The 26883-nt window shown below is 41.1% G+C and overlaps 4 protein-coding genes and 1 pseudogene across 7 annotated transcripts; 2 read left to right on the forward strand and 3 right to left on the reverse strand.

Moving 5' to 3' along the window:
* Positions 1 to 1589: 1589 nt before the first annotated feature.
* LOC135680681 (SCY1-like protein 2 B) lies at positions 1590 to 8472 on the reverse strand (annotated as a pseudogene).
* Positions 8109 to 13514, reverse strand: LOC135581730 (protein NLP3-like). The gene is made up of 6 exons (XM_065194785.1): positions 13115 to 13514; positions 12423 to 12985; positions 11034 to 11081; positions 9997 to 10939; positions 8641 to 9733; positions 8109 to 8556 (listed from the first exon to the last, which is right to left on the reverse strand). The coding sequence occupies exons 1-5, from the start codon at positions 13356 to 13358 to the stop codon at positions 8670 to 8672; spliced, it is 2862 nt and encodes a 953-aa protein (XP_065050857.1). The 5' UTR covers positions 13359 to 13514; the 3' UTR covers positions 8109 to 8556; positions 8641 to 8669.
* Positions 13515 to 15188: 1674 nt separating this feature from the next.
* LOC135680683 (cytosolic sulfotransferase 12-like) lies at positions 15189 to 16617 on the forward strand. Its single transcript, XM_065194786.1, has one exon. The coding sequence runs from the start codon at positions 15275 to 15277 to the stop codon at positions 16445 to 16447; it is 1173 nt and encodes a 390-aa protein (XP_065050858.1). The 5' UTR covers positions 15189 to 15274; the 3' UTR covers positions 16448 to 16617.
* Positions 16618 to 16795: 178 nt separating this feature from the next.
* On the reverse strand, positions 16796 to 19155 carry LOC135588912 (uncharacterized). The gene is made up of 3 exons (XM_065081251.1): positions 18726 to 19155; positions 18567 to 18652; positions 16796 to 18087 (listed from the first exon to the last, which is right to left on the reverse strand). The coding sequence occupies exons 1-3, from the start codon at positions 19036 to 19038 to the stop codon at positions 17803 to 17805; spliced, it is 684 nt and encodes a 227-aa protein (XP_064937323.1). The 5' UTR covers positions 19039 to 19155; the 3' UTR covers positions 16796 to 17802.
* Positions 19156 to 19809: 654 nt separating this feature from the next.
* Positions 19810 to 26841, forward strand: LOC103993874 (E3 ubiquitin-protein ligase At3g02290). 4 transcript variants are annotated; one of them, XM_065194787.1, is made up of 5 exons: positions 19810 to 20036; positions 20345 to 20528; positions 22151 to 22568; positions 25153 to 25262; positions 26385 to 26841. In XM_065194787.1, exons 1-5 carry the CDS (start codon positions 19825 to 19827, stop codon positions 26409 to 26411), a joined length of 951 nt encoding a protein of 316 aa, XP_065050859.1. In that variant the 5' UTR covers positions 19810 to 19824; the 3' UTR covers positions 26412 to 26841. The 4 variants fall into 4 exon arrangements, with proteins under 4 accessions (XP_065050859.1, XP_065050862.1, XP_009412365.2 ...); XM_065194790.1 differs by having other exon boundaries at positions 19898 to 20036; positions 20320 to 20528; XM_009414090.3 differs by having other exon boundaries at positions 19898 to 20036; positions 20356 to 20528.
* The last annotated feature ends 42 nt before the right edge of the window (positions 26842 to 26883 follow it).

The following is a 26883-nucleotide window of genomic DNA, read 5'->3' on the forward strand; positions in this document are numbered from 1 at the left end:
AAGAAAGTTAGTCATGACATTACTAAGATGATATTACTATAAGAGCTTGGGTTTGATTATGACTAAGATTAAATTTGTTCGATTATTAGGTTATAAATAATTATATTCATTAAATATTTTATCTTTATAATTGCTATACATTAATTAATAAGATTTATGGTAAGAAAAAAAAAATAACATAAACAAAAATTCATATTTATAGCATATATGATCTTTAAAGTTTAATTCAATATAAACACTCCTAACCCTATAATTATTTATTTTAATTTTTGTAATTAAAATTATCTGTTCTCGTTCTCGGCAAGTAACACTCTCGGACTGTCCGAGTCTTCAGGTCTTTGTGTGAATAGCGACTGCAGCACCAATAGCAGCGATGATGGAGGCGACGACCGAGGGGCGGAACCTTCGCGGATCCGACTCTCTGGTGGCGAGCAACCCCCTGCCGACACCAGCAGTGTCGGAGGCCCATCACCACGTGGCACAGCGGAGGAGGTCATCTTCTCAACGGGAGCAACTACCGCTGCTCGTCTGACGCGCTCCGAATCTCTTGGGATGGTGACATCCCCACCGCACCATCCTTGGACGGCGACTTCCCCGGCACAGGCTCGCGTCCGCCACCGCCATCGACTTCCCATTCCGCAGGCATCGCACGTTGCATCATGAGATGCCAGATGCTGCACCCATTAGTATCGCCCACGATGCGTGCCTCCTCGACATCTCTCGGCGTCTTCGGCTCCTCTGATTAAGCAACACGGGAGGAGGGATAGGATAATGTCGGCGGTCTTATTCTGCGCGCTCTGTTCCATCGCGTTAGATAAAGCTTCGATGTTGAGGCTTGTCAGGGTGGTTGACCTTTCCAGAAAGGTGCGTGGATCTTCACCGCGTGCCGACATGTCGACGACCGGGCTCTTCCGTGTCTCACCGCACCACTGCTTCGATCGAATCGTGGTGGACCATACGAGGATCGAGTTGTTTAGTCTCTCTTTTCTTCTTCTTCCTCCCTCCCACCCCTACTCGTCTCTGTGTGCGTTTGTGTGTGTATGTGTGTGTGTGTGTGTGAGAGAGAGAGAGAGAGAGCGAGAGAGTGTGTGTGTTTGACTAATCTGGGTTTGGTTGACCAACCTGGGTTTGTCGGTCTCCGGCGCGACACAACGGTGAGGCGTCGAGGCTGCGTCGGCGCGGGCGGATGCAATGGACGACAGCGTCATGGCCGTGGGGTTCTACGCCGGTAGGTGGGTGGGCCACGTCTATCCCCGCCGCATCTCTCGCGTCTGCTTGCTGGTCTCTCAAAAGGAGACCTGCGATGGTGATGACAACATGAATCGACGGCGACGCGGTCTGTGGGACACATCCCTGACTCGTGAGTTTGGAGCCATCTGAGGTGCGTTCTCCATCTACTTTTCACTGCCATTCTCGCGTGTCGTGTTCACGTCCCAAAAGTCCGCAACTGTTGTAATTTTATCTCTCTCTCTCTCTCTCTCTCCCAGAGCATTTTGACAAGAAATGCAGGAGGGACCTTATAGACATGGAGATGAATGCTGTGAGTATCTCCTCCACTGAATCCATAAATCACATCCGCAGACCAAAAATTTTGAATCTAGATTTAGGCATCTGAATTTTATTTGACATTACAAAAGAGAAAAAGTTCTCATTTCTTTACATTTGTCTAAACCATCCTCAGAACCACTGGTTTCCGAAGAAAGATCTGAGCAACTATAACATTAACAAACTTTGAGGGGAAGATGCACAGGCAAAATTTCCATTTACTTCCCATCAGAATTTCCACATTTTAAACAGTAAATTACTGTATGCATAAAGAATACATCTTCTTTTTAGATCTATCCTGACCTTTTATATGGCTAAAAGAGAAAATCCACATCATTACCATTCAACTCAATAATCCACCTGGACTTTATTCGGTCCGAATAACGGCTCTGATTGGGGAGGTTGCTCTGATGATCCTTGCTATGATTTTGATCATCCTGCATTCCCTTGATTCCTTCGATGAACTCTTCCGATGGCAGTTGCAGGAGGTGATCCAGTTCTAGGAGTTGGCTGCCCATGGTGAGAAGAGGCGAATATGAACCCAAGGTCGGTTGTTAGTAGTATGACCACTAGAGATGAAGTGACTTGTACTTGATTCCGAGACTGATTCTCCAGCGACTGATGCATATGCAGGATTCAACTGACCAAAAGATTGGCTATTCATGGGCACACCAGTCTGTTCATTGTGGCTTCGATTGCCCAGTAGAAGATTCTATGCTGCTCATACCGGATCCTGATATATCATGACTCTGTGTTGGTACAGTTACAGACGCTAAATTGCTTGGCTTTGGTGGCCAATTGGCAAAAGGATCCAAATCGTCGAAAGCACTATTGAAAATCGCTGCGGGGTTCTGCTTCTCATTAACGCTCAACTGTGCACCAAACCCAGAATACGAATTTGAAGGAGGCCATTCAATGTCAACAGGAGTGCACGGCATGGAGGTTTGGTGGATAGGCACGGCCATAAGAGACTGCAAGGGAATAGCAGGGTCAGGTGTTGACTGCAGAATCGGAAATGATTGTTCAGGCTGATGGCTGAACTCCGTCGGATGTGAAGCATTGGTAGTCTTCTTTACTGTAGGAACCCAGTCTTCATCGCATGAGGGCCTGCTCTTTGTCAATGAGTTTTGTGCACTAGATTTTGGTAATGGTTCAGAACGAAGCTCGTTGGCTAACGCAGATGACACTTTGACTTGTGAGGCACCAGAATCAGACATGGTCGCACCACGTTTCTCTTCTATCTTACTGCAAATACAAGATAAATATAACTCAATTGCTTCTAATAATTATATTAAAGAAAAAGATGCAGATGTATTTACAATACCTTATGATATCCTTAATGAAGAGTACGTACTAAGTGAATTGCTGAACATTCAATTGCTGGGCAGTACGCAGTGGGAAAAGTAGGGAAAGCACGTGCTCAATGGCAAATTCTGTGCCATGCTGAATAATAAAAAGCCGAGAATTGTGAAGCTTGGAAAAGATGGGCACATCTAACGTGTGATGTAAATGGAATGCGGTAACCATTCAATGTCAGCTGCAAGAATAAGCTTAACAGAGAATAGGATCTAGGAGATAAATGCAGCTTTGCATACCTGTTTATGAATAGAATTTGCCACTCCCAGTGTGCACATGAGGGTGGGTATCGAGTGGTCGATAGCGGTACAACGTTGAAGTGCTAGCAAGATGTCCAAAATCGCAAGTTTATCGAGTGCTGAAACCAATTCCCCTAAGCAATGCAGAGCATTTACTCTCATCTGTTGATTAAACAATGAGAAAAATATGAATACCCAACAAAAACAAAATGAACATGTTCTGTACTTCCAGTCGCACAGATCTGAATTTCATAATAACGGTGACAAAACCAGAAGAAGTCTGAGACTGCAAGGATTTAGAAAACAGAACACCATACTGTATGTAATGACAGAACTTTTGTGCTAAACATAATAAAGGTACTACTTTACAAGGTATGCTTCCAGGAAAGAGAACTAGGAGCCTGAAAAACCTCTACTTACCGCAGCAACTGTAGTCTTCAGAGCCAACCCATGAACACGAAGTCCCATGGCTTGATTCACTAGCTACAAAAGAGAATTTAGTGAATCAGTGTTACCTGTTGCAATAGAAGTTGAAAATGGAGAATAATCAGGATAAGATATCCACTGAACAACATGGTAACTGATTTAAATAAAGGTATAGGGCAACTTAAATGTCAATAAATCCATTCACTAGGAAATAAAATAGAATAATTAAAGCACATCTAGTCATATATCTAATAAACTTGATTTGTATTGGTATCAGTCAAGACTGATCCAATTTAAGATTGATTTTTTTCAATTTTGTCATGAAATTGTCTGGAATCGGCTAGAATTGATCAAACTCTATCAGGTATGTAACTGTCAACTTCAAAAGATAAAGAAGTGGAAAGGAGCAGGAGGTCAATGGCTACTGCAGGTAACAGATGCACAGGAAGGAAAATAAAATGGGAAACTGAGAAAAGACAAGAAAAAGTGTGATAGGCTTGGGCAATCGTGGGTTGGAAGAATTCTCAAAGATGGATGGCCTATAGGATCACCACATGAGGTACCAACAGGAGCTTTTCAGTGCGATTAAGGGATGAAAGATTTGACATTCGTGAACACACAATCACATACAGAGGCCCTACAGACTATGGATTCCACACTTACGTGATGGCTGAGGTAATAATAGCAATCAGCATCATCAGAAAGAAACAATGCTGTTGAGCCAGGTCCACAATCAATGGGCACAAGACACACAAAAAGGAAAAAGAAGGAAGCAGTTGATAGAGTTCGATTCAAAGTTGATGAAATAAAATGGGGAAGGGGAGGTTTAAAAGATCTATACCACAATGTGTGGATGTTTATTAAAGAACTAGTCAGATCAAGTCCAGCTGCTCAACCTTTACACATGAACTTGAACCCTAAGTTTGAACAGAGACGATTTTTAAACTCCAGGACAATATGAGTTGGCATAAACATACCTGAGCTTGTCCAAGTTTGAATTAGGGCCTATATGCCTGAGCGGTAGCTCAAAAAGGTAGCAGTTCTGAAATCTAAGAAGAATTGTAAAGATTGCAACATTTTGTTTATCTTTTTGTTTGTAAGTCATTTATCTATGCTTAAGAAATTATAAAAGGATATATGCATGTAGGAGTATTTACCAAACAACGGTCAATATTCAACACCTTCATATAGAACTCAGAAGATCATGCACATGTTATTCATGCATGCAAAATATTATGATCCCGACCTGCATGTTGAGTTGCCTTGCCAAGGGAACAGTTCTCCGCAAAACCTCTTCTTGTATTCGAGGAACAGAGTCATCATAAGCTCGAACAAACAAAGGAAGAACATAGGATATCAAGTCATCTTGGCTTGCCTAAAAGAAGTAGATCCGACAAGAGGGAATACATGACGGAAATATATGAAAATAAAAAGAATACTTAGCGTGCACAAGAAGATAGCATAACTACCAAAGCCCATTTCTGAAACCCAGCAACTGACCTGCACAGTCTATTTAAATCTACATGTCTAAATGAAATTAAAAGACATAAGAACAATCTAAAATGCCCATTGTCTATAAATATAATCTGATTACTAATAAACATTATTTATTAAGAGAATGGCTCATGAACCAGAATCTGTAGGAACTTGCACGGAAAGAACATTGCATGTTTAAGCTTAGCAATCTTAGTACAACAGTTCCCCTCGTCTTATATTGCTAAACCTGCCTAGTTCAGGCCAGTAGTTTTCAAGGTCAAAGTGACATCATTAGTGGGTCACACAACTTTGTCAAATCTTAGACTTGTTTGAATTTTCATTATGCTTTATAGAGGATCATTCAACTTCTGCCAAATATTGCATGGACCTTTGTCTATATTTTATTAATGCTCTACATTAGAACCCGCAACTTTGTCAAAACTTAAATGAAGGCTTATGTTGCATTAGTTCCTCAGAGCTAACTTGACACGATATTGTTTGAGAAATGCTTGGACAATGATTTAATTGGCTGGCTAAAATAGACTTAATATTACATGTTTTCTTTACCATTTGTCATGACCCCCCTTGATAGAGTACTAACCCACTAACTTGAATGGTCGAAAACCACATGGCTCAAAATGTTTAATAACGAGTTAATGATAGTTGGTAGTTATATCCTTATAAACTAGCTAAATATTCCTCCCACGTCAAATATGGCACTAAATTAGGGTGTCACATGGGCAATAACAACCAACTTCTTCAATGTGAAAACTAACTAACTGAAAGTTGACATGTAAAAAATCTTGCAAACAAAAGGTAATATCCAAGAAGGGAGTTATAGATAAACCAATTTTTAGTTATATACTGATAATTTAAAGTAAATTAGTTTCTCGTCTATAAAATAGTACCAATGTGACAAACATGACTAATATCCAACTAAAATTTAGACATAACAATAACCTGTATCTTCCTCAGCTACAACTAGCCCAACTCAAAAGGCAACAAGAAATGTCAAACCAAGCTACAAGAAGGGAAACCAGTAAGTGCCACCTCAGTCTTAAGACATACTTACCAAAGTTTTGTCGAGGTAGATTTTGCATGTATCCTCAATATCAATTATTAAAGATCTTAGTAACTGCAACAAAAACAAGAGAAAGCAAAGGGATTACAAGAGGTGAGCAAACCTGTTGAGGTTCTTTAAGTTCTACTAGAATATTAATTCATGGACTTATATAAACAGCACAACTAGAGAAACTATCTTTAAGGGCGTATTTGCCAGCTCCAATTTGTTCTCTTATTTTATTTTGCCTTTTTCACTTTGTTATTTGGTTGCTTAAGCATATCAATAAAAGTAATAATATAGGTAGCACACAGGGAGTACAAGGCTCACCCATCGAGTACCCTTTTCAACCATAGATCAGAAATCGATCGGCACCACAAGTAGTGAGAACAATCCTGCAGTTATCTTGCCAGATGTACAAAATCACATACCTCCATAAACAGAAAAAAAAAATAAAAAAAGAACAATTTTATCCAAAGAAAAACCCTAAGGATGCTGAGTACAACAAGTTTAGGAAACTAAAGCACAAACCATGAAGGGGGGAGATAATCTCCTACTGTGATGCAGCAAGATAAAAGTAAGAGATTCACATAGACATTGAGATCTGCATCGGTAACAACCTTCTCAATCAGAATTCTGAAAATAAATCTAATTCTACCCTTTTATGTAGATTTCAGAATAAACGCTAGCGCTATATAACTCAAAACCAGAAGTAAAAAAAAATAAAGTGTAAATCAAGAAAATGGGGGTAAAAAGCAGCAGCTAGTCGACTTACTTTTTGATCGGAAGGCAACAACCTCAACCTTGGGAGTAAACCGAAAAAAATTGCAGATCCTTGATCGGAGAACATTGCTTCAGCCCTGGGGATAAAAAGAAGCAGCCGGTCCACTTGATTCTTGATCAGACGGCAATGCCGCCATCCTCGGGTGTAAAATGTATCATTCGAGGGCTACAAAAATTACGGCTGGTGAATTGGAGGCGGAGGAGGAGAGGGGAAGAAGGGAGGCTATCGGCGACTCGTCTCTATTTCCGTGATTGACTTCTTGCAATTCTCGAGAGGTGGGGTGGAACACCGGCGGCGTAGGATGATTCGCGGAGTCGCAAAGCAGCGTTTCTGATGGGTATCATTTGAGGACCACAATAAGTATCTCCCGCTTTGGCATTAAGCAACCATGCTATTGTGGAGTTTTGCCTGATTCAGAGATATTAACATACCAACATGAATGAACAACATGTGCTCAAATTGTTACTTTGATGGATGATAGCATGAGAAGTGGATACAAATAAAAATATCGATTTCTATTAATAATGCTTCGATTCTTATTCTCATTTTAATTGTTATGGAACGGAATGAGATAATTTTAAAGATCTTAATACATAATAATTTAGATGTATCAACTCAATCAACTAAGATTAGTGTTCTGGGGATCAATTGCTTGGTATCATGTTGTGTTTGGAAACACATTTGAAATGTACATTTCAAATCAAATATGAATTAATATTTTTTTTAAAAATTATATCTAGTTTGGATGCTACATTGAAAATATGTATTGATACTTGATTAATTTTATCTAAAATTATAATTAATTTTAAAAATATTATATGATTTTATCTAGAATTATAAGATTACTAAAATGATTTAATGAAAAATCAATATGATTTATATTTTATAATAAAGATACATTTTTTTTATTTATCTTTAAAATAAATAAAAAAAATTATTTTTTTATTATATATTTGGGTCATATATTTTTTATAAGATTACATATATCATTTATTTATTTTATTTTTTACTACTATTAATTTAAATAAATATATTTATTTATTTATTTTTAAATAAAATATTTAAAATATTTAAAATGATAAATTCATCATAAAATATTCAATAGACTTTTGAAATATAATTTTATCAAATAATATTTGTATCAATACACATTTAAAATATAATTTCCATCCATCATTTATCAAATATTCAGAGCATTTCATGACTATACATTCACTCAAACTTGACATTAAAAATACAAATATGTTCTTAATGGGAGACTCAGTACAGTAATTTATGCCAATAGCAACAAACGAAATCATCCTCGACAATTAAAATTAATCCTAGATGTCCTTGATATTTCACATGTAGCACCACCAAAAACTCATAAAGAATGCTATTCTACTTTGTACAAAAGAAAACAAATCATTATATAGCAATGAAGAATTAAATTTATAGTTATATTCTACCTCAGAACAAAACTTGGCTTCTGAATCCATAGTACTTTACTGTCTTCCAGAGTTATCGAACACAACTTCATTACAGTTCTACATTTCCCAGTCAGTAGTTAGTGCTAATGATGCCATTTTATATCCTGGTCTGGTCCATCATATACAGATTGCTGTCACTTGTTTCTTTCTCTTCTTTTGACTCGTGGTTCCTGCACGGATGCTGGTGCCATTTTAGAGAATCTGCAATCAAGCCTGCAACTTATAAAATGTTCAAAACAAAACAGAAAAAAGAGATTTTATGCCAAAACATCACCGCTTCCCTACATTTGTAAGATGATCTCTGAAATGTATGTTTAACCGACGTTGAACTGTCTGGTGACATAATTGTGATAATCAACCTCTGAACTCTCGCAAGAGCTTCCAAGATTGGTCACTGTATCATGCACAGATAGCCTGATTATATGAGCTCCAGAAGATCTCGAAACATCTAAGCATTCCTCCAAATCCCAGTCACAGGTCAACATGACCCACTCATGATCATCATCAAGATACTTGATATCAAAAGTGCCAACTTCCAACTTCAACTTCTTTGAAATTTCATCCTTCAAAGCCAAGATACCAGCATTGTGTGGCAATCGAAATCTAATTATATCTTCTTTGTAACTTGCCTTGATTGTCAGTGCCTTCGTTTCTTGTGACACCCAAGGTTGTGAGGTATCACGAGTTAGAATCATGGCAGGTTCATCCCGGGAACCCACCCCTGCAAAAGTACAATTAATTTTCAATTCTTTTGAGCTTCCAGAATCTTTTATTAGCACTCCAACTGGTAGTTGGGGCTTCGAATTGACAGCAATAGGTAGTGTGTTTTCATTCAGCAGACTCCAATAGCGAGCATTTTGTAATGTGAGTTTTGAGGAACAATTGGTGCCTTGTGCCTGATTTAAGTCCGACAATGCTGGCTGGCTACTCACAAAGAAATTATTAACTGGACTTCCCTGGCATGAACCTTGGGAAGTAGGGGCATCCATGCTTCCTTCTGAAGAGCTTCCTGTTGAGTGACGAGAATCCATGACAGGGTTAAGCTGAGGATCGACTTGTTCTTTAACATGTACCCAAAGAGAAACAGATTGGTCCTGTTTATCTTCTCTATCACAGGGTTTCCCGGGAGAAAATTCACTCCTCTTAACACCATCTTGCAAGTCCTTCAAACTATCCAAATCAACAGGCCATGGAACAGAATCAACAGCAACTGGAAGTGGACAAGATAGAGAGGTCAAATCCAATGACCCAGCACCTTGGACCGACTCGATCACATGCTTCAGCTTGGAAAGAGACCGGTTAACCTTATTAATTTTCCGAGATGGCCATCTGGAAATTCCATGATACCGACAGATGCGCTTCATGGTTGTCGGACAAACTGTGAAAAATGAAAAACCATATGGTTATGGTCGAAGAAGAGCATGGAGGTACTGATTCAAAGCACACTTTCCAGTGGTTGCAAACAGTAACAGAACAGCTAGGCCCAAACGATATTAGTCATAGATATAACCAAGAAACCGTAAGACTACTACTTCTGCTACTATAAAACCATATATATTTCCTGCATGCAGAAGGAAAATAAAACCAAAAATGGACATGCACAAAAAAGATTTCATATGCATCACAAGCATGGAAACATACCTCCCAGACTCTTTGCAGCATCTTTAAGATTCCCAGAGAAGTATTGCTGAAGTAACTCTAAACTGATCGTCTTCTCTGGTTTGCCTCTCCGCTTTGCAGGTATATAGCTGGTTTTGTTGTCCAATGCAGTTGAGTCTAAAAGTTTGTTACCATTCTTTTTGACATTTGAATCTGTAGCCAAATGCTGCCCATGCAAATCAGGAGTTGCATTTTCCTCATTTAGTGAGTCATCATTGTCTACAGGTTCATCAATATTAGCTTCAGAAGGTATATGGACATGAGTGTCACCACGTGGACTATATATGAGTCTAGGTGGCAATTCATAGCTACCATCCGCAATTAAGTCAACTTCAGGAGACTTTCCTCCTTGAAACTTAACCTCAGTTATGAATTTTAGATTCTGAAAACACTGTTTCAACAAACCTGAAATGGAATTCAACAAATCCTGTTGCTCACCAGGGCTTTTACAATCAGCTGGAAGGAAGAACTCCAATATGTAATCGTCATCGCCCAAATGGTTACTTCGTAAGCATATGGCAAGACATCCAGCTAAACCAAACATCCGTGCGTAATGTACAAGAGGATACTCACTTTTACAATACTTGGTAATATCTTTAGAAAAACATGGCCTACGTTGTGCAAATGTCTTTCCAGCCACTCCTTGTCCCTTCTGCAAATGATGTTCCACACAAGCTTCTCTAAATCCCCACAGGTGAGGGTCGATAATATAAAAGGCAACATCTGTTGTTGACATGCAGACTTGTCCCATGCAACTTCCATCAAATCTTGAACAAATCTTCTTAGGACCACCACCATGTGTCAGAACAGTTTGATGCCTGCATGGAACCCAAGTTTGAGCAAGCGGCAAATTTTTTGCTTCACAGACCAGTGTTAAGATTTCAAGAATTTCGGCTAGAGGTGCTTGGTGTCCATCATTGGCTATCTGGTTTTAATATAAAAATCGACCTCATCAACTCGTGGGAAATTTATAAACAAGAATTTGATTGAATATTATAACAGAGTAAAAAATAACTCACTAGAACATTTGGATGGTCCAAAATCTCAGAACTTTTCAGGTTAACAGCCTGCAGAAAGTTGCATGGATTAACAAAATTTATTTGAATGACCTGAGTGACATAACAACAGAACACTGCTCTGCAGCTTAAGCAAGTTCGTAGCCAGAGCTGAACAAGGAGAAAATTGGATACATAAGGGTATCGGCTTACTGGGCACCTCAGCTACCCCAAGGAGGCAAAAGGCTTAAATAGCAATTTGCTGGAGAAAGAGGTACACACTATTCTGCCAAGAGAAGAGATACATACCCAGAACCTGACTGCATCGAGTATCCCCATGAACTGGCCAAATTACAACGACAGCAGTTCCACAGAGCATCGAATTGCCTTAATCCGACTATTTAAGAACTCTGTCACCAGGTTTTCTTTTGTCTGCCATAATCATGCTTTTACTTTTTGCTACCCCTTTCTTTTTTCCTTTCCCCAACCTATCATAATTAAGGAAATTTTCTCCTATCTCCAGAATATATATCTATGAACCAAACGAGGCCTTGTATGTCTAGACCACACTAACCTCATATTGGTGGCTACACATTTATTATTATAACAAATAAACATTTGCTAGTGACATAGAGAGTTATTCAAGGATTAATCTAAGATAACAGTGCAACATAATTATTTTATCTCTTAATTATACTGTATACTATTTTATTGCAAAACATGATACATAAAAATTATAGAGATAGAACAATACAGTAACCCTGGACCAAATTTTTTCCAGTTAGCCACCTAACGGTTTGGGTACCTAGGCAACCAAGCATCAAGGCTGGTTAATCTGGACTATCAGACAAATGTGGAGTACAAATACTAAACTATGAAAGGTCAACTATTAAGAGAGTAAGAAACTAACTTTGGAAGTTATGGATCAAGCCAAAGGCAGCTCAATGACAATCTTCACAAACACAATGGTTAGATATAAATTTCCTAGCTATCTGTGGCCCACAATATTCAAGACAGTGTGACAAAAGTGACAGAAAGGAACAGTAATCACTTTGAAATCTTGTTTTCCCTAAATATGCTACATCTCATGACAGTGTGCTAGTTGTAGCTCCTAGGTACCATGGTTTGCCATATGAAAGAATCTAGGGTTCCTCATGTAATCAGATTGAAAGTTGGGCTAAACCGTACCACCATCTTCTAAATATTTACTTTCTAGTTTTTTTAATAATAAAGTGCATGTAAAATCAAATGGCACGCATCTCATTTGTAAAAATACCTTGTGTAATTCTACATGCCCAGTTATACTCATCCTACCATCAACTCCAAGCAAGAAGACTGGACATTTTCACAGAATCTCTGAAAGTAACTGAAGAAAAAGAACAAAAGATAACTGCATAGGAGAAGGAAACATACCTCTAGAGCTTTACAAACTTTATCAACCTCATTCGCATAATTGACCTTTTGCGATGTCATGACGACCTCAACTACACCAATGCAGGATTGACCAGATGGTTCAAAAACTGGCAATGCCAGGGTCCCCTGAACATTATAACAGAGAGCATGATTAAGGCGCTGATACTCCTTGCTGCTATAGTATTGCACATTCGGTGTCCATTCTGGCATTCTTCTTGTGAAAACACGGCCAGGGAGACCCAGATCGGCATCATCATCTTCATCAACCGAAAATATGTACATTAGAGACACCGTTCTGTACTGAAGAAGCTTGGTACTCTCAGGATCTAGAATGAAGGGCTGTCCCAAAGTTGTGAGAACACAACGATCCCCGTTCTTTACAGGCGCCCAAACCTGAACCAGAACATGATGATCTGTTGACTCCTTAAAGTACCGAAGTGCCTGCGTCATCCTCTCCTTGATCACAAAGGAAGCATCCGAGAACTCCTCCACTGCTGGAACTTGTAGATCCATTGCTTTGCTATCAGCCATGTTAGCCTTTGCATTTCGCATGTCATGATTACCTAAGTACCAGCAGTCAATTCCAGTTTCACGCAATCGAAGCTATCAAAAATCCCTAACGAAGCAGGCAAAAAGAAAAGGCGACTCAAATCGAAAGGCAAAGGTCAAATCAAGAGCGGGTGGGATCTCACCCTTCAAAAACCCCGGGTCGTCGGCGAGAGAACTTGAGACGACGGCAGCAGTATCTTCGAAGATCCAAAGCGGCGAAGGCGGAGGAGGGAAGAACAGCGGAGAGGAGGACGAGAGGAGGAACGAGGAGGGGAGGCTCGCGACCAAGGGGCTCGGATCGAACGTCCACGGGGAGACGTCGAGGTCGAGGTCCATGAGCGCCGGGGAAGCGGAGGGCCGATGAGAATGGCATCGGGGTTCCGACATGGGGAGGACGGGGGAGGGAGGTCGGGGGAGTCGACGGTAGAGGGCGGTGATCCCATCTGGGAGAGCGCGGCGGGACGGTTGGCTTAGTAGAACCAGTGGGCGTCCCACCGAACCAGCGCCTGAGGGACAAGTTGGAGGAGGAAAAGTGGGGGCCAGGTCGATCGGACGCGCAGCCACCGTAGGATGAGATCAGGACGTCCACAGCGAAGTTATCTCTGCCTCGTGGGACGCAATACCTTCCGTGTGGCGCGTGGCAACGGAAACGTGTGCGTCTGTAAACGGGCACGCGGTCCTACGCCAACAGGCTGTCAATGATTTGAGAAATACCATTTCTAACCAAATCAAGAAAAATAATTTTATTTATTTATTTGGATTTTTATTGACATCGAAATCGACACAAATATTTCCTATTTGTTTTATTTCTTATCAAAATTGGTTGTGTACAATATACGGAATTAATCTTCTGGTCATTCGTCGAGATAAAGAGTGGTCGAGGCTTACTTGACGCTCTCTACTGCACATCCATTCGTCGAGATAAAGAGTGGTCGAGGATTAGTTTATCCTCTAGTGCACATCGACTCGATTAAGCTTTTCCAAGAAGTGGGGAAGTGATGTGGACACGCACATCATATATTCCAAGAAGGCGTTGACTTTAATCTGTTTGTGCTGATCCATATATATGTATATTCTAATAGTTAAGTTACTATTCAGGTCAGAAAATTAGCCAATGATTTTAGTATCATTTCAAACGGTGTCCAAGAAGAAAAGATTGGTTGGTATTAGAGAAAGTCATTCATCGAGATCCGAGCTTTATCTAGCCCTTGGATTGGGCACCCAAGATGGCTGAAGAAGAGAGACGAGCAAATACCGTTCAAGCCCTCCAATTGCACCACCACCACTAGAGAGATCCTTCTAAGTTAAGTTCTCTTGCTCTAAAGCGAGTTGGCTAGAGGATCATAGTCTACGATAGTAGTAGGTGTAACACATTTAGGAGTTCATCTATTGAAGTATCTTTGACTTTGACCATCCTTCTCTTCATGTTCCTGCATAAGTTTTTTGGGTTGAAGTCTTGGTTTCTCCTGATATTGAAACACCAATGATCATATCAACCTGATGCTCGATCGGTCCATATGGTCATGGGGACAACTCACGGACCGTAGGTAAGTATCAGTCCAGGCGTCTCCTTCGGATCGACTCTTCGATCTATTGCTGTAGACAGATTCTTATAGAAACGACAGAGCTTAGATCGACTACTCGTCATTAGTGAGGCTCTCAGAAGTTCTAATGTAACTCGAGAATGTTTCTTTATTGCTCTCTTCCTACAGGTAGGAGAGAGAGGTTGCAGGCTTCATACGCTTAAAGCAAAGGCGCGTGAGTTTCCAGCACCAGCACTGGATTCTCTTCTACAGCACAGTACGTCCACTCGGGGTCACGATCCATGTCCATTCTGCTTCCAGAGTGATGAAAAACCGGCATTGATAAGCATACTAAGATACACGTGTGTTTATATGCTTGAACTCGTTGAGTTGGTGAGTGATTGGGTTACGCCTCCTCGATGAGAATGAAAAGAAGAGTGTGGAGAGCTTGGAAATGTGATGTCTGTGCATGTGAGCTCTGACACCGATGCTAAAAACCATTGTAGATAAACTGCCCTTACTGTGAGAGGGCGTGCAGATCTCGGACATGTGATCTCTAATGCATCTACTTACACGGTGAGATTTTGTGGTAGGTCTGCTCCCCGGTCAAATCCCCATCACTATGTACGAGCTTTGTCCACATTCGTATGCGAAGGTTAACGAGTGGTCACAGCACGAAGAAGGCAGACAAGGCGAAAGCCAAGACCATGGAATTGGTATCCGTGATCGTTTCAAGAATTTACTCTCGGTTTGAATGCCTTGCTAGTTTTTGTTTTTTGGATGATGTTTTTGAAACTCCAAGTTCTTAGTAAAAATTTTATTATATTAAATAACATACATCAATTGAGAATAGTACTGTTTTCGATTGTCTCGAAGGAATCCTTTTTTTATGTTTGCCTTGGGAAATCGTTGGGTCGATATTACTGGAGGAATCCTTGCTCCTCCTCCCAGTGTGCCATGGCCGCTGGCTCCGTTCCCCTTCTTTCGGAGGATGCAGTACCTCTCCAAGAGTGCAGGGACCTCATCGCATCCCTCCCGGTCGACCACCGCGTCGTCCCCGTGCGGCAATACCAAGGGTTTTGGTGGCCGGAGAGCACCCTCCCCGGCGTCATCGCCGTCCAACGCCACTTCAAGCCTCGACCCGATGACGTCTTCCTCGCCACCTACCCCAAGTCCGGCACGACCTGGCTGAAGTCTCTCGCCTTCGCCGTCACGACCAGGTCGCAGTACCCGTTATCCGACCACCCTCTCCTCCAGATCAACCCCCACCAGTGCGTGCAGTCGCTGGAGAGGATGTTCAACCGGGGCCGCAGCTCCGAGATCGATGCCCTGCCCTCCCCTCGCATCCTCGCCACCCACATGCTCCACTCCGTGCTCCCCGACTCCATCGCCGCCTCCGACTGCCGGATCGTGTACCTGTGGCGCGACCCCAAGGACGTGATCGTCTCCGCGTGGCACTTCGGCGAGAAGGTGCTGGGGACCCGGGAGTACCAGGCGGAGTGGCCGGTGGACAAGGTCGCCATGGCGCACTGCGAGGGGATCTCCACCCACGCGACGATCTGGGATCACATCCTCGGGTACTGGAGGGCGCGAATGCACCGTCCGGAGAAGATACTCTTCCTGAGGTACGAAGAGATGTTGGCGGAGCCGGCGGCCAACCTGAAGAGGATGGCCGACTTCCTGGGTTGCCCCTTCTCGCCGGAGGAAGAGAAGGCAGGCATGGTGGAGGAGATCGTCACCCTGTGTAGCTTCAATAATCTGAGCGGCTTGGCGATAAATAAGCCGTCGAGCGACGTGACCGATGAGGGGACGAAGTTGCAGCTGCTGAACAATGCATCCTTCTTCCGCAAAGGAGAGAGGGGTGACTGGAGGAACCATATGAGCCCGGAGGTAGCTCGGAGGATGGATGAAATGACCATGGAGAAGCTTCAAGGATCAGGGCTGAGCTTTTGATGTAGACGCCAACACCGCAGGAGAAGCTTTAAGGCCCTTTTGGCTGCCGTCTTTTTCTTCTGGTTTTTGCTTCCCTTTGTTATCAGTAATAACGCAACGCAGGCTGTAGGAAGTGTTGCGTGATGTTGTTTCTCATCGCTAGTTTAATTTGCTTTTGTTTTTTGGTTAAAGATCTGTAACTTGCATCTACTCTTCTTTTAATTCTCACCAACGCTTAATTAACCCAATTATTCACCAACTAAACGAGTATATATATATATATATATATATATATATATACCATGTTGAGATTAATTAGTATTCTTATAAATGCCTGTATTCCACGAATCTTGAAGCAGAATGGACATGGATCGCGTGCCTAAGTGGACGTTCCGTGCAGTAGAAGAGAATCCAATCTTCATTAATTGGAAGTCTATAGCAACCATGTCTACGTTTACAGTGGAGATTATACAACACCAGGTCGTTCTTGCCTCCAAGATTCACGAAGCGAGGCCTGCGGCGGGGCTCGAGGGCGGCCGGGTCCATGAGCACCGCATCCCGTGTGGGAACCTCCATCCTCCTCCGGGGCCGCTGGGCGCAGAGGTACCTGCAGCAGCATGAGAAGAGGCAGAGGAGAACCAGAACCAGAACCAGGACCAGGGGCAGTACCACGGTCAGTCCCATGCGCCGCCACCAGCGGAGTGCCTCCGACCTGGTCTCCGGCGGAAAGGCCTTGTCGAATTCGCGCGCCACGAGCCGGACGAAATCCTCCAGGAGACGCAGCACGTAACCAAGCTTCTCCTTGATCAGCTCCAGGACGTATTGCTCGAGGTCCAAGGCTTCCCCTGCTTTCTTTGCCTTTAGATTCCTCATGCTGGCTTCCCTGGCGGCTCTTCGTTCGTATGAAACAGCCAGGTGGAAGGGAGTGAAGGAGATGAAGAAAAGGCACTCCAAAGGCTTGAAGAGAAACCGATACACTGTGGATAGCCTTCTGTTTCAGAAATTGAGCTCGCAGATTTAGCAGGTCAAACCTGGTTCTGAAATATACTATAATCCAATTGAAATATGAAGAGTGAAGCACAGAAGCATTAAAACATACTATATATAATATTTACACACACTTGATATCGGAGTAAACTTATTATAGCTGAGAGAGAGAGAGAGAGAGAGAGAGAGAGAGGGGACCGACCCATTTTTATTCACCAATGTTACTGAGAGTAGATGAAGCAGTCTCTCATGACCAAAAGCATATCATACAAAGGCAACAAGGAATGAACAAATGCTACAGGTTTCATCTTTGAGCTATCGGCACATCACTTAACCCTCGAAAGCAAACATGCAGGTCAAAGCACGAGGCTCATGTTTCGATTCCAACCTCATGCTAAGAGCCAGAAATCTTTGTGCCGCTTGGTGGTGATCAAGTAGCCGCCGCCTTTCCTGCTCTTCCTCCTCACCGCCAGCGCCATGCATGTGGCGTTCTGGACGCAGTAGTCCACCGTGCTGCCTCCCACCTTATTGCCCGCCCACATCATGATCAAGCGCCATGTCGTCGATCTCTTCCTCTGCCCCATAACGAGGAGGGAGGCTCCCTGTTTGCCTGCCTCTTCCACGATCGTCGGCCCTCGCTCTTTTCCTTCCACCGAACAGAGCTCAATCCGCACCTGGGAACAAACTCATATATCAGAATTTGCCCATGGAAGATGGACCAGTAAAAAGGACAAGCAAGAGGCTGATCTCACAATCATCTACTCTTGAATCCAAGGTTATCTTAATAGGCCCTGAAGGACTTGACATCTCTCTGGTTGTGTGGTCACAAGGGAAATCTTACTACTCTTGATCATGAAGTTCATTTGCTTTGAACTGTCAAAGAACATTCAAGAGTGTCCGAACTAAATAGATTTGGCCATTAATGTCAGTATATCCTGTTATATAAAGACCAATCAAGGTGAGCAGACAACTGGGGCTTTAGTCCAATGGCTGAATCCTTGAAGGATGACCTACTATCACAAGCAATGTCCAACGCCAATTCTTATCTTCCCTATGCCCTCTTCGGAAGGAAATCTTGCCCAATGTCAACTTTTGGACAAAGAATGAATGACAAGTTCATTCAGCTAAAGCATGAACACATTACAACTTTTACCTCTGGTTTTTTTGCTTGGCAAATACTCTTCATGGCATGGAGAAGCTCGTAACCTTTTGGTTGTCTCTCAGTTTGAACTCTTTCACCTGCCATCACAAAGTTACAGACATGGCCAACGAGCAACAGGACTCGATTACCGATTGCAACACAGAGTCTTACCGTTCCTGGATGGCTTCACGATTTGGACCAGGACGACCGTGTCGTTGCTCTGCACCGAGTGGGATAGCGCCCACAGCAGAGCAGCCTTCGCCTCCGGGCTGGAGTCCACCACGATCATGATCCGCCTCCCCTGTTCCATCTCTTGCTTACCTCCATTGGCCCCGACCTTCTCATCCGCATACCCAAGAGGCGCGCTGAACTTTCTTGCGCTCGGGGAGAGCGGCTTCGATTCGAGCGGCGGAGACCGGACTCTGACACGGGTGGCGACGCGGTTCAAGCAGAAGCTCGGTAGCCTTGTGCCGGTCCTTCCCATCCTTCCAAATGAACTTTTGCTGCGCGGCTACGGAGGAGGAGGTGGTGGGAGGGGAAGAAAGTGAGCGCAGCACAACTGTCTCTGGCTCCACCTATGACCTCGTCCTTGTGGTGGGTGTCATTTCACATCCCATGCCCCCTCTCTTTTCTCCTCATGCCCGACCTTTGTTTTCTGCCATGGGCTCCATCCTCAACGTGGTAGCCATGAAAGTGTTGCTTAACTCGCCACATTTCATACTGAGACCAATCATGAGCATCTTGGCTTACACTCCTTGGAGAAACCACCATGAACAGGTTTGTCCCCGAAGAATGCGCACGTATAAAGGCACCATGGCTTATCCCGGGATGGAGAAACCTCGGTGCAGTATCTACCGCAAGACACTTCTTGTACCTCCCCATTCTGTAATGCAGTCTGCAGAGAGGACTGTGTTGTGGGCTGCCATGGCAAGAACTCAAGACAATGAAAGATGCTACCATGAGTCTTCCCTCATTGACAAACTCCGCAATGATTTGGATCGAATTGACAACTTGATATAGCTGTCTGTAATTTACAATTCCAAATGGGACAGTACGAAAGCTCCAATTTCAGCTTTCATGTTTCCACCAATTTGCCAAATTGATGCAATAATAAATAATAATTGTTATTTTTTTGGTACATATTTAAGAAGTGGAAGAAGCATTTAGATCTCGTATCGGGTTGGATTGGGACCCTTAATCCGATAAGGGCTTAAAGGACCCAAATAGGATCCGATTTGGGTACTCAATCCCTGGATCCGCACCTATTGCCATGCTCGATAACTATCGGGAATCGGATCGGATTTCGGATTCATGTCCTGTAAGCGGTTCATCTGACACCCGTAAGGCAAATGGGTGCTCCAGTGCTCACCAACGCCTGGTCGCCGCCCTTGGTGCTTTCCACCTGAGTTCCTCGTCGTCGGGGAAGTTCGCCGAGGGAAGGTGGGGAAGATTCCGATTCGAAGAAGCCCGTAAGAGCGGCAGGTAAAATTAAGGAATCTTGCAACAATTTCTCGATTGGATGTCTGTGATGAATGCCTTGCTCGTTCTGTCTACCGGTAATTACGCTTGAATTCGATCCTGGATGATTTTGAGACCTAGATGTTAGAGATTCGGCTTTTTTTGTATTTTTGGAAGATTATGTTCTCGATCTTGGTGTTGAATTATCTAGATTTGATTTTTTTAATTTTGACGACAGATATATGTTTTTTTTTTTTTGGCCTTGGATTCTCCTCATTTAGGTGAGAAAAAGAGAAACGTTTTCCAGGATGCTTGATATAATCAGGTTGTAGAGTTGGAACAGGAGAAAGGTGCCACTGGAGTGGTAGATCTGAACAGGGGAGTGAAGTTGGGAATATGGGATCTGTTTCCTCTTGCTTGCTTGAAGAGGATACCGAGGAATATCAACATTCAAGTGCTTCGGTTTTCAGAAGCTGCATCTGCCTCAGATGCTTGGCTCAGCAATTGATAAGCGTGGTATGCCTTTTTTTTTTTAGTACTGCAAAATCTCATGCGATCCGAAGCTTGCATGTATTGACATTAAACAAAAAGAGCTACTCTTCGTTGCACTTATTTTTTATTCGCTAGTCTTGAAGCTCCAAATATTTTTAGGTTTCATGTAAGTTTCTTGGATCAGCTAGGTGGCATAAAATCAATGGTTGCTCTATCTCTCTGGATATTTGATATTAGTAAAAAGGCACATCGTTGATATGCATAAATTTGTAGCCTTGTTATTATACTATATACTGTCGATTTGATCCCCTAGCTTTTCTTCTTAAACATTTTAAATAACTAAACTAATGCTTATACATAGATTAATACTATGCAACTCACCAAGGATTCAGAATATTACTATTAAGCTAATGCATATCTCCCTGTACCCAAGAACATGGTTTGTAGAGAAAATTAAAAGCGTGTTTTAAAATTATTATCTAGAAGTCGAAAGAAGCTCCATGAGCTTATTTATTTTCTTATCGAGCTTAATGCAGATTATATATTGTTAAATCTAACTTTTAGATGGAAAAATACATAACAGAACATGGTAGTAACTTTTTCTCTTTCCTGCTAAGTTGGAAGTGACACTAACTAGGGATAGGATGAGGGAAAATCATTTAAGATGATTTTAATTTGTCTAATGATGATCTATATGGTTGACACCACAAAATTATAAATGAAGGCCTTTGTTATCTGGCTGCTCCTTACAGTAAGGTTACCTTGTCAGGACTTACTTTAGTCATGAGCTTTGCCATCAGTTCCCTCCTTGTAAGCAATGACTTTGGGCATCGGTAGCTCCCACTGTTTGATGGTGGTATGAGTTCATTGTGATATGGTTGACTCAGATTACTTGTAATCTTGGCTTCAAGTATGCGGGATACAATCTAAACTTACGGCAAAGAAAAGTGTTCTTTTATTTTTCCCATTGGGAGATTAACACACTTTGACTGATTTAGTAAGATCTCAGGAGCAATACTATCTTGTCTTCCTTTTAGGTACTTAGATGTGGGTTGAATTGAATGGACAAGAATGAAGAGTATAACCAACTAAAGGAATGTATAAGAAATTTGTTTTAGAAGCTTAACTAACTCTGTCATTTGAACATCATTTATCCTGATATCTTGTCGGGCATGGATTTTGTGATAGCCAAGTGTTATGTTGTCAACATCCTTATTGCAGGATACTGGTATCTGGTTGGCATGACCTGCATGCAAGATTGTTGGTACAAAGTTTCATATCATATGCTACTACTTGGCATGTCAGTAGCACTGGCCATTGGTGGAAACTTTATCTAATAAAGTACTTGGTATAAGTTTGTTGTGAAGGTGTGCCCTGTTTTCTTGATTGATGACTTACCTTTCTTCTACTTAATTATATTTTATTTGATTTATGTACCAAAAAATGGGGAACTCTACTGGACGTGACAAACTTAATAAAATTTATTTAATTGGCATCTTCTGCCGGGGCATGCTGATGAGTTAGAAACTGAAATTGACTGTTGCATGCTTTTTGACATCTTCTAGAAGATGCTGAAGAACTTCCTTTTGTCCAATGTTTGGGCTATTTCCATTAATTAGAAAGCCATTTTTCATCTTTTTTTGCAGTACACTGCATTATTTTCAAGAGAGGAAGTGCATGCCGCTCCTTCATCTTTGCGGGAAAGAGTTCCTGTTGCATCTCCATCACTAAACATTAATGACTCTATTCCTGACACGTACAATGCTCCGCCCAGGCCTGTACCTTATGATGATCCTATATTCTCCCAGCGTCAGCATGATGGGCTTATCTCAAGGCACGATAAAATCTTAAGCCATTTCCATGAGGAGTCTGAACCATTTATAAACAACAATGATAATGAGGCAGAATTGAAAACAGAAGGCAAATGTAAGTCAATCTTTGACGGAGGATACAAATTTGGTCAGCCAGAGTCGTCACTAAAGCGCTTCTCTGCAGAACCCAGAAAAGAAATAATGAATAACTTTCCCTATGAGGATGAGGATGTTTGTCCAACATGTCTTGAAGGTAGATTGGATGAGTTCTTTATTTCTATTAATATATTGGCTATTTCGCAGTGAATTGGTTATAAGTATCAATTAAACTAAATTTACCTTTTGGCTTAATAGATTGGTGAAATTTTTTTCGAACATGCTGTAAGGTGACTATATTTTGTGAAACAGCAACTTTCAAAAAGATGACTTAAACAGTCAAAAAGAAAAGAAAGGATCATAACATTCCTCTCTAAAATCTTATTATATGTCATTTTACTTCTGCTTTAGAACATTTCAAGGGAAGAAAACATCTGTCCTTTGTGAGGGTAAGCAAATTTCTCTTTTAGATTTCTTATATTCAAGTGGGACATAGTATATTATTGGTTGCCTTTGCTTCAAATTGAGTCAATGGTGTATACCTGATGAGATAGATGAGAGCCAGGAATACTCTTTTTACGTAACAGAACTGGAAAAAGTCAATGGTGTATACCTGATGAGATAGATGAGAGGCAGGAACACTCTTTCTAGGTAATAGAACTAGAAAAGACAGTTTCACATCCGCGCGTTCCAGCCATAGTGACTATTTGCTTATCATATGAAAGGCCATTTGACAAACAAATATAACTTTTGTCTTAGTTTAGATCATAAAATATGGTGAAATCAGGTCTGAAAATTTTGCTTGTGGTTCATGCTTTTATGGAGAAGAGGCCAAAAATATCTATTTCTGATTGTATTCTTGAAGAAGGAAGAGATAATAATGGTCAGCTTGTTGAAGCTGTGTGTTTTCTTTTGCTAAGATTGTTAATTTTATGTTTGTTAGTCATATTTTAGGTAAAGCTCAGGAGAGTTGAAACAGAGCTCAAGGTGGAAGTTCCAAGTAGGTGGTCAAAGTAGTTGGGGCATTACGACTTAGTATTGTTTTTGTTTAACTAAGTTGGTACAGCCATCACATCATTAGGATTCAAGTTTTGGATATGTTTTTGTACTTAAGAAATTACGGATCTTATCAAAAAGATGTTTCACATCCCTTGGGTTCTTTTATTGATGTTTAAGCAAGATTCAAATTTTGATTTGTACCGGTTGGTAGGGGTTGTTTTTACCAATGGATAGGATCAAGGAACGTCACTTTAGGTACCAGACCCATGACAAACCAGTACGTACCGGGCAATACTGGCTCATAGTGTATTGGTATGTTTTGGTCGGTGCCAACTCACAATGTATTAGTATGTCCCGGTTGGTATTACTGTACTGACTCAGAGTACACCGGTATGTACCAGTGACTTGAAGAGGAAGAAGAAGGAGAAGAGGAAGGTGCGGTGAAGGAAGACGAAGGAGAGGAGCCAGTGGAGGAAAAGGAGAAAGGAGGAAGAGAGAGAGGAGGAGGAGATGAGAAGGAAGCGTCCAGCCTCCTAATTAAATTTCACTCTCTTAAATAATTTTTTAAAAATGGGTCAGAATGGACAGCCCGAAACGGGGGTGGCCGCATACCCGTTCTTGTTCAGATCGGTACATACGGTCCATTTTGTGCCAGTCGATGTGAAATGGTCCATGGTTAGGATGATCATACTTATTGGTTTCTTTTTTTGTAAAGAGTAAGTGGTGAAGGCAGGATTCAAATCTAGAACCTTGTGATAAACCATCAAAATCTTTACCAATTAAGTTAGCTGATACCTTCATACTCGTTAGTTTCTTGCTGTTGTTTCTCATGATGTATAACTGTGTGTTTTAACCATCTAAATAAATGTCAAGGCTTGTCACATGAGTATGTGCTGCCTTTTAGCCATGAACCCTGTTACTTTCTTTGTCCCGTCTCTTTCACATCTTTCTATATTTGGTTTCTTCTGTTCAGCTCTCAATTTCTTTTTTTTTTTTTGTGTTGAGAGAAGTTCTAGTGGATACTGCACTCTTTCTTCCCTTCTATCTCGTATTATGCCAAATAGAAACTCCAGAGCTTGTATTTTCTAACAGCAGCCCACTTGAGACTTTTAATTTGAACAACTTGAATGCTTCTTTAAAGTGTCTTCTTTGGTCTAGTACGAAACGAGTGGTACATAATGGTCCTGTTATATGTCAGACAGATAGGGTTCAAATGAGTATGACATTTAGTACTCATATATGTTTGTGTTAATGAAATGTTATACTATGTATAATAAGCAATCAATCATTATCATATATGAAGCTCATAAAAATGTAACGACAGTTCATATATATATTCATGAATTTTTTCCAAACAGGAACATGCAACAGTAAGGAGTAAGTTACAATTATAAGCATATTGCCAATATTTGATATGCCTTGAAGAGTTATATGTTTTAAGTGCTTTACATAGATATGGTACATTTATTTATTTTCAGAATTCTTTCTGTCAAAATGGCAATCCGATAAGAACTAGAAGATTTTCAATAATGAAGAAAAATGTACCTTGTGTAAGCTAATCACTCGACGGGAACTTGGCCTAGGTTTATTATGTGATGTCACATTCGGTTATTCTGGAAATAAAGGCTAATTATCGTCATAGACTTATGTGTATTCAGCAAAAACATATTACTCCTTTTTATGCACATCTGATCTTGAAGGTTATTTGCGCCATTTGAGTCTATTTAATGATGCCTCTGCAGATTATACTTCTGAAGATCCCAAGATTACAATGCAATGTTGTCATCATTTCCATCTTGGTTGTATATATGAGTGGATGGAGAGAAGTGATGCATGTCCTGTTTGTGGCAAGGTAACTAGTTTGTCACCATTTGTGATTCTTTCAACTGACCAACCATTGCTCTAACTTTTTGTTATTGTATCTAAAATTTGCCATTTTCCATTCAAATTTGTTTCTTTATGTTGAGTGTCTAACTCATGTGGTCTAAGATAACATCAACATACAAAAGAAACCATGCATTACGAATTAGCTATATTTGAACACATCCACATGGTAATTCCCTGGAACTTTAAAACCTGCAGTTGGTAAAGAGAGAATATCCAACAATCTTTTTAGAGATATTATAGTTGAACTTCACTTCTATTTCTAGGAATTGTCTGCTATGTGCCTCAACTTCAAAAATACAAACCTTCTTGTATATACTGCTGACATGTAACTTCTAATTATATTCGAGATGAAAATAACTAGCTAGAAAAACTTTATTTGCAGTTCTATTTCTCGTAAATAGAAGTCATAACCTTGCAACATCTTGTCAGAGAAGATTTGATTGTTCATGCATCTTGCATTCCAGGATGCATGATCATATTAAAAGACACCTGACTGGAAGTTTGACTCAATCAGGTCAAATTTATAAATTGATTTGCTGACACATTGCTTTCTTGGTCTCAAACCATGTTCTGAAAATACAGATGACCCACTAATTAAATATGTACTGCTTCCTACTCTCCTCTCTGTGGCTCACAATCAATTGTAATCAGCACTACTTCATTTTGCCTTTCTTTTCTTTTGCGTTGTTCATTTTCTTTTCTTACCCATGCTAACACAAGAACACAATTCCAAGATGTAATTCATGTTTGCTGCTCCACATAGGAAACTAACCTAAACTGGAATAGATTGGTAACAATGAGTCAGCTACTTGGAGTTGCTTGGTTGCGCCACATCTAATCTTAATTCATTACCATTAATACGGTCACAATGGTTTCCAGTCTTGAAGCGAGGAACATACACATCTAAAATGTGTGTGTTCAGCCAGGCATCTGATTTCCGAAATATGAATCCTCACAAGGGTTCAATATATATAAAGATAGCAAAATGTGTGTCGCTTCTGATCATTTCTGGATAGATTGGTTTTATATGCCAAATAATGTACAAACTATTGGCGTTTGCTTATGTACTTTGGTGTTCTTTTGACAGATGATGGTATTCAAGGAAGCAACATGATCACTCCATGAACTCCGTGTGCCAAAGTTTGTATGTATCCATAATGTGTATCTCAATGCCGCGAGTCTTCATGTATGCATGATTTTGCGGGCTATTTATATTTACGTCGGTGAATCTTTTGAAATGACAAGGAGGAAGTCGCACGGCTTGTGCTCGGGTGGAGAGTTTTACGTATTAGGCTCGATATTGTACATGAAGTCCATTTAAGAAAAATCTCCGATCGTCCGATAGTGGAAAAAGATGAGCATGCCAATCTGATGATGACTCAGTTTGTGACAAGTGAAAACAATACATAGGAGAGGATTACTGCTCGAGAGTCGGTGGTATTTGTTTTCTCTTTAGCATGTGGGCAATGATCGGCATGGTTGCTGTGAACCCAATCTACTTTTTCCTTTATCAGTACAAGTTGTCTCTGAAGAGTGTTTAAGCAGCACGATAATGGTAGGGAATAAAGCGAGGTTGCAACATCACA

The sequence above is a fragment of the Musa acuminata genome, chromosome BXJ1-8 (assembly GCF_036884655.1).
Source record: "Musa acuminata AAA Group cultivar baxijiao chromosome BXJ1-8, Cavendish_Baxijiao_AAA, whole genome shotgun sequence".
In the NCBI taxonomy this organism is placed as follows: domain Eukaryota; kingdom Viridiplantae; phylum Streptophyta; class Magnoliopsida; order Zingiberales; family Musaceae; genus Musa; species Musa acuminata.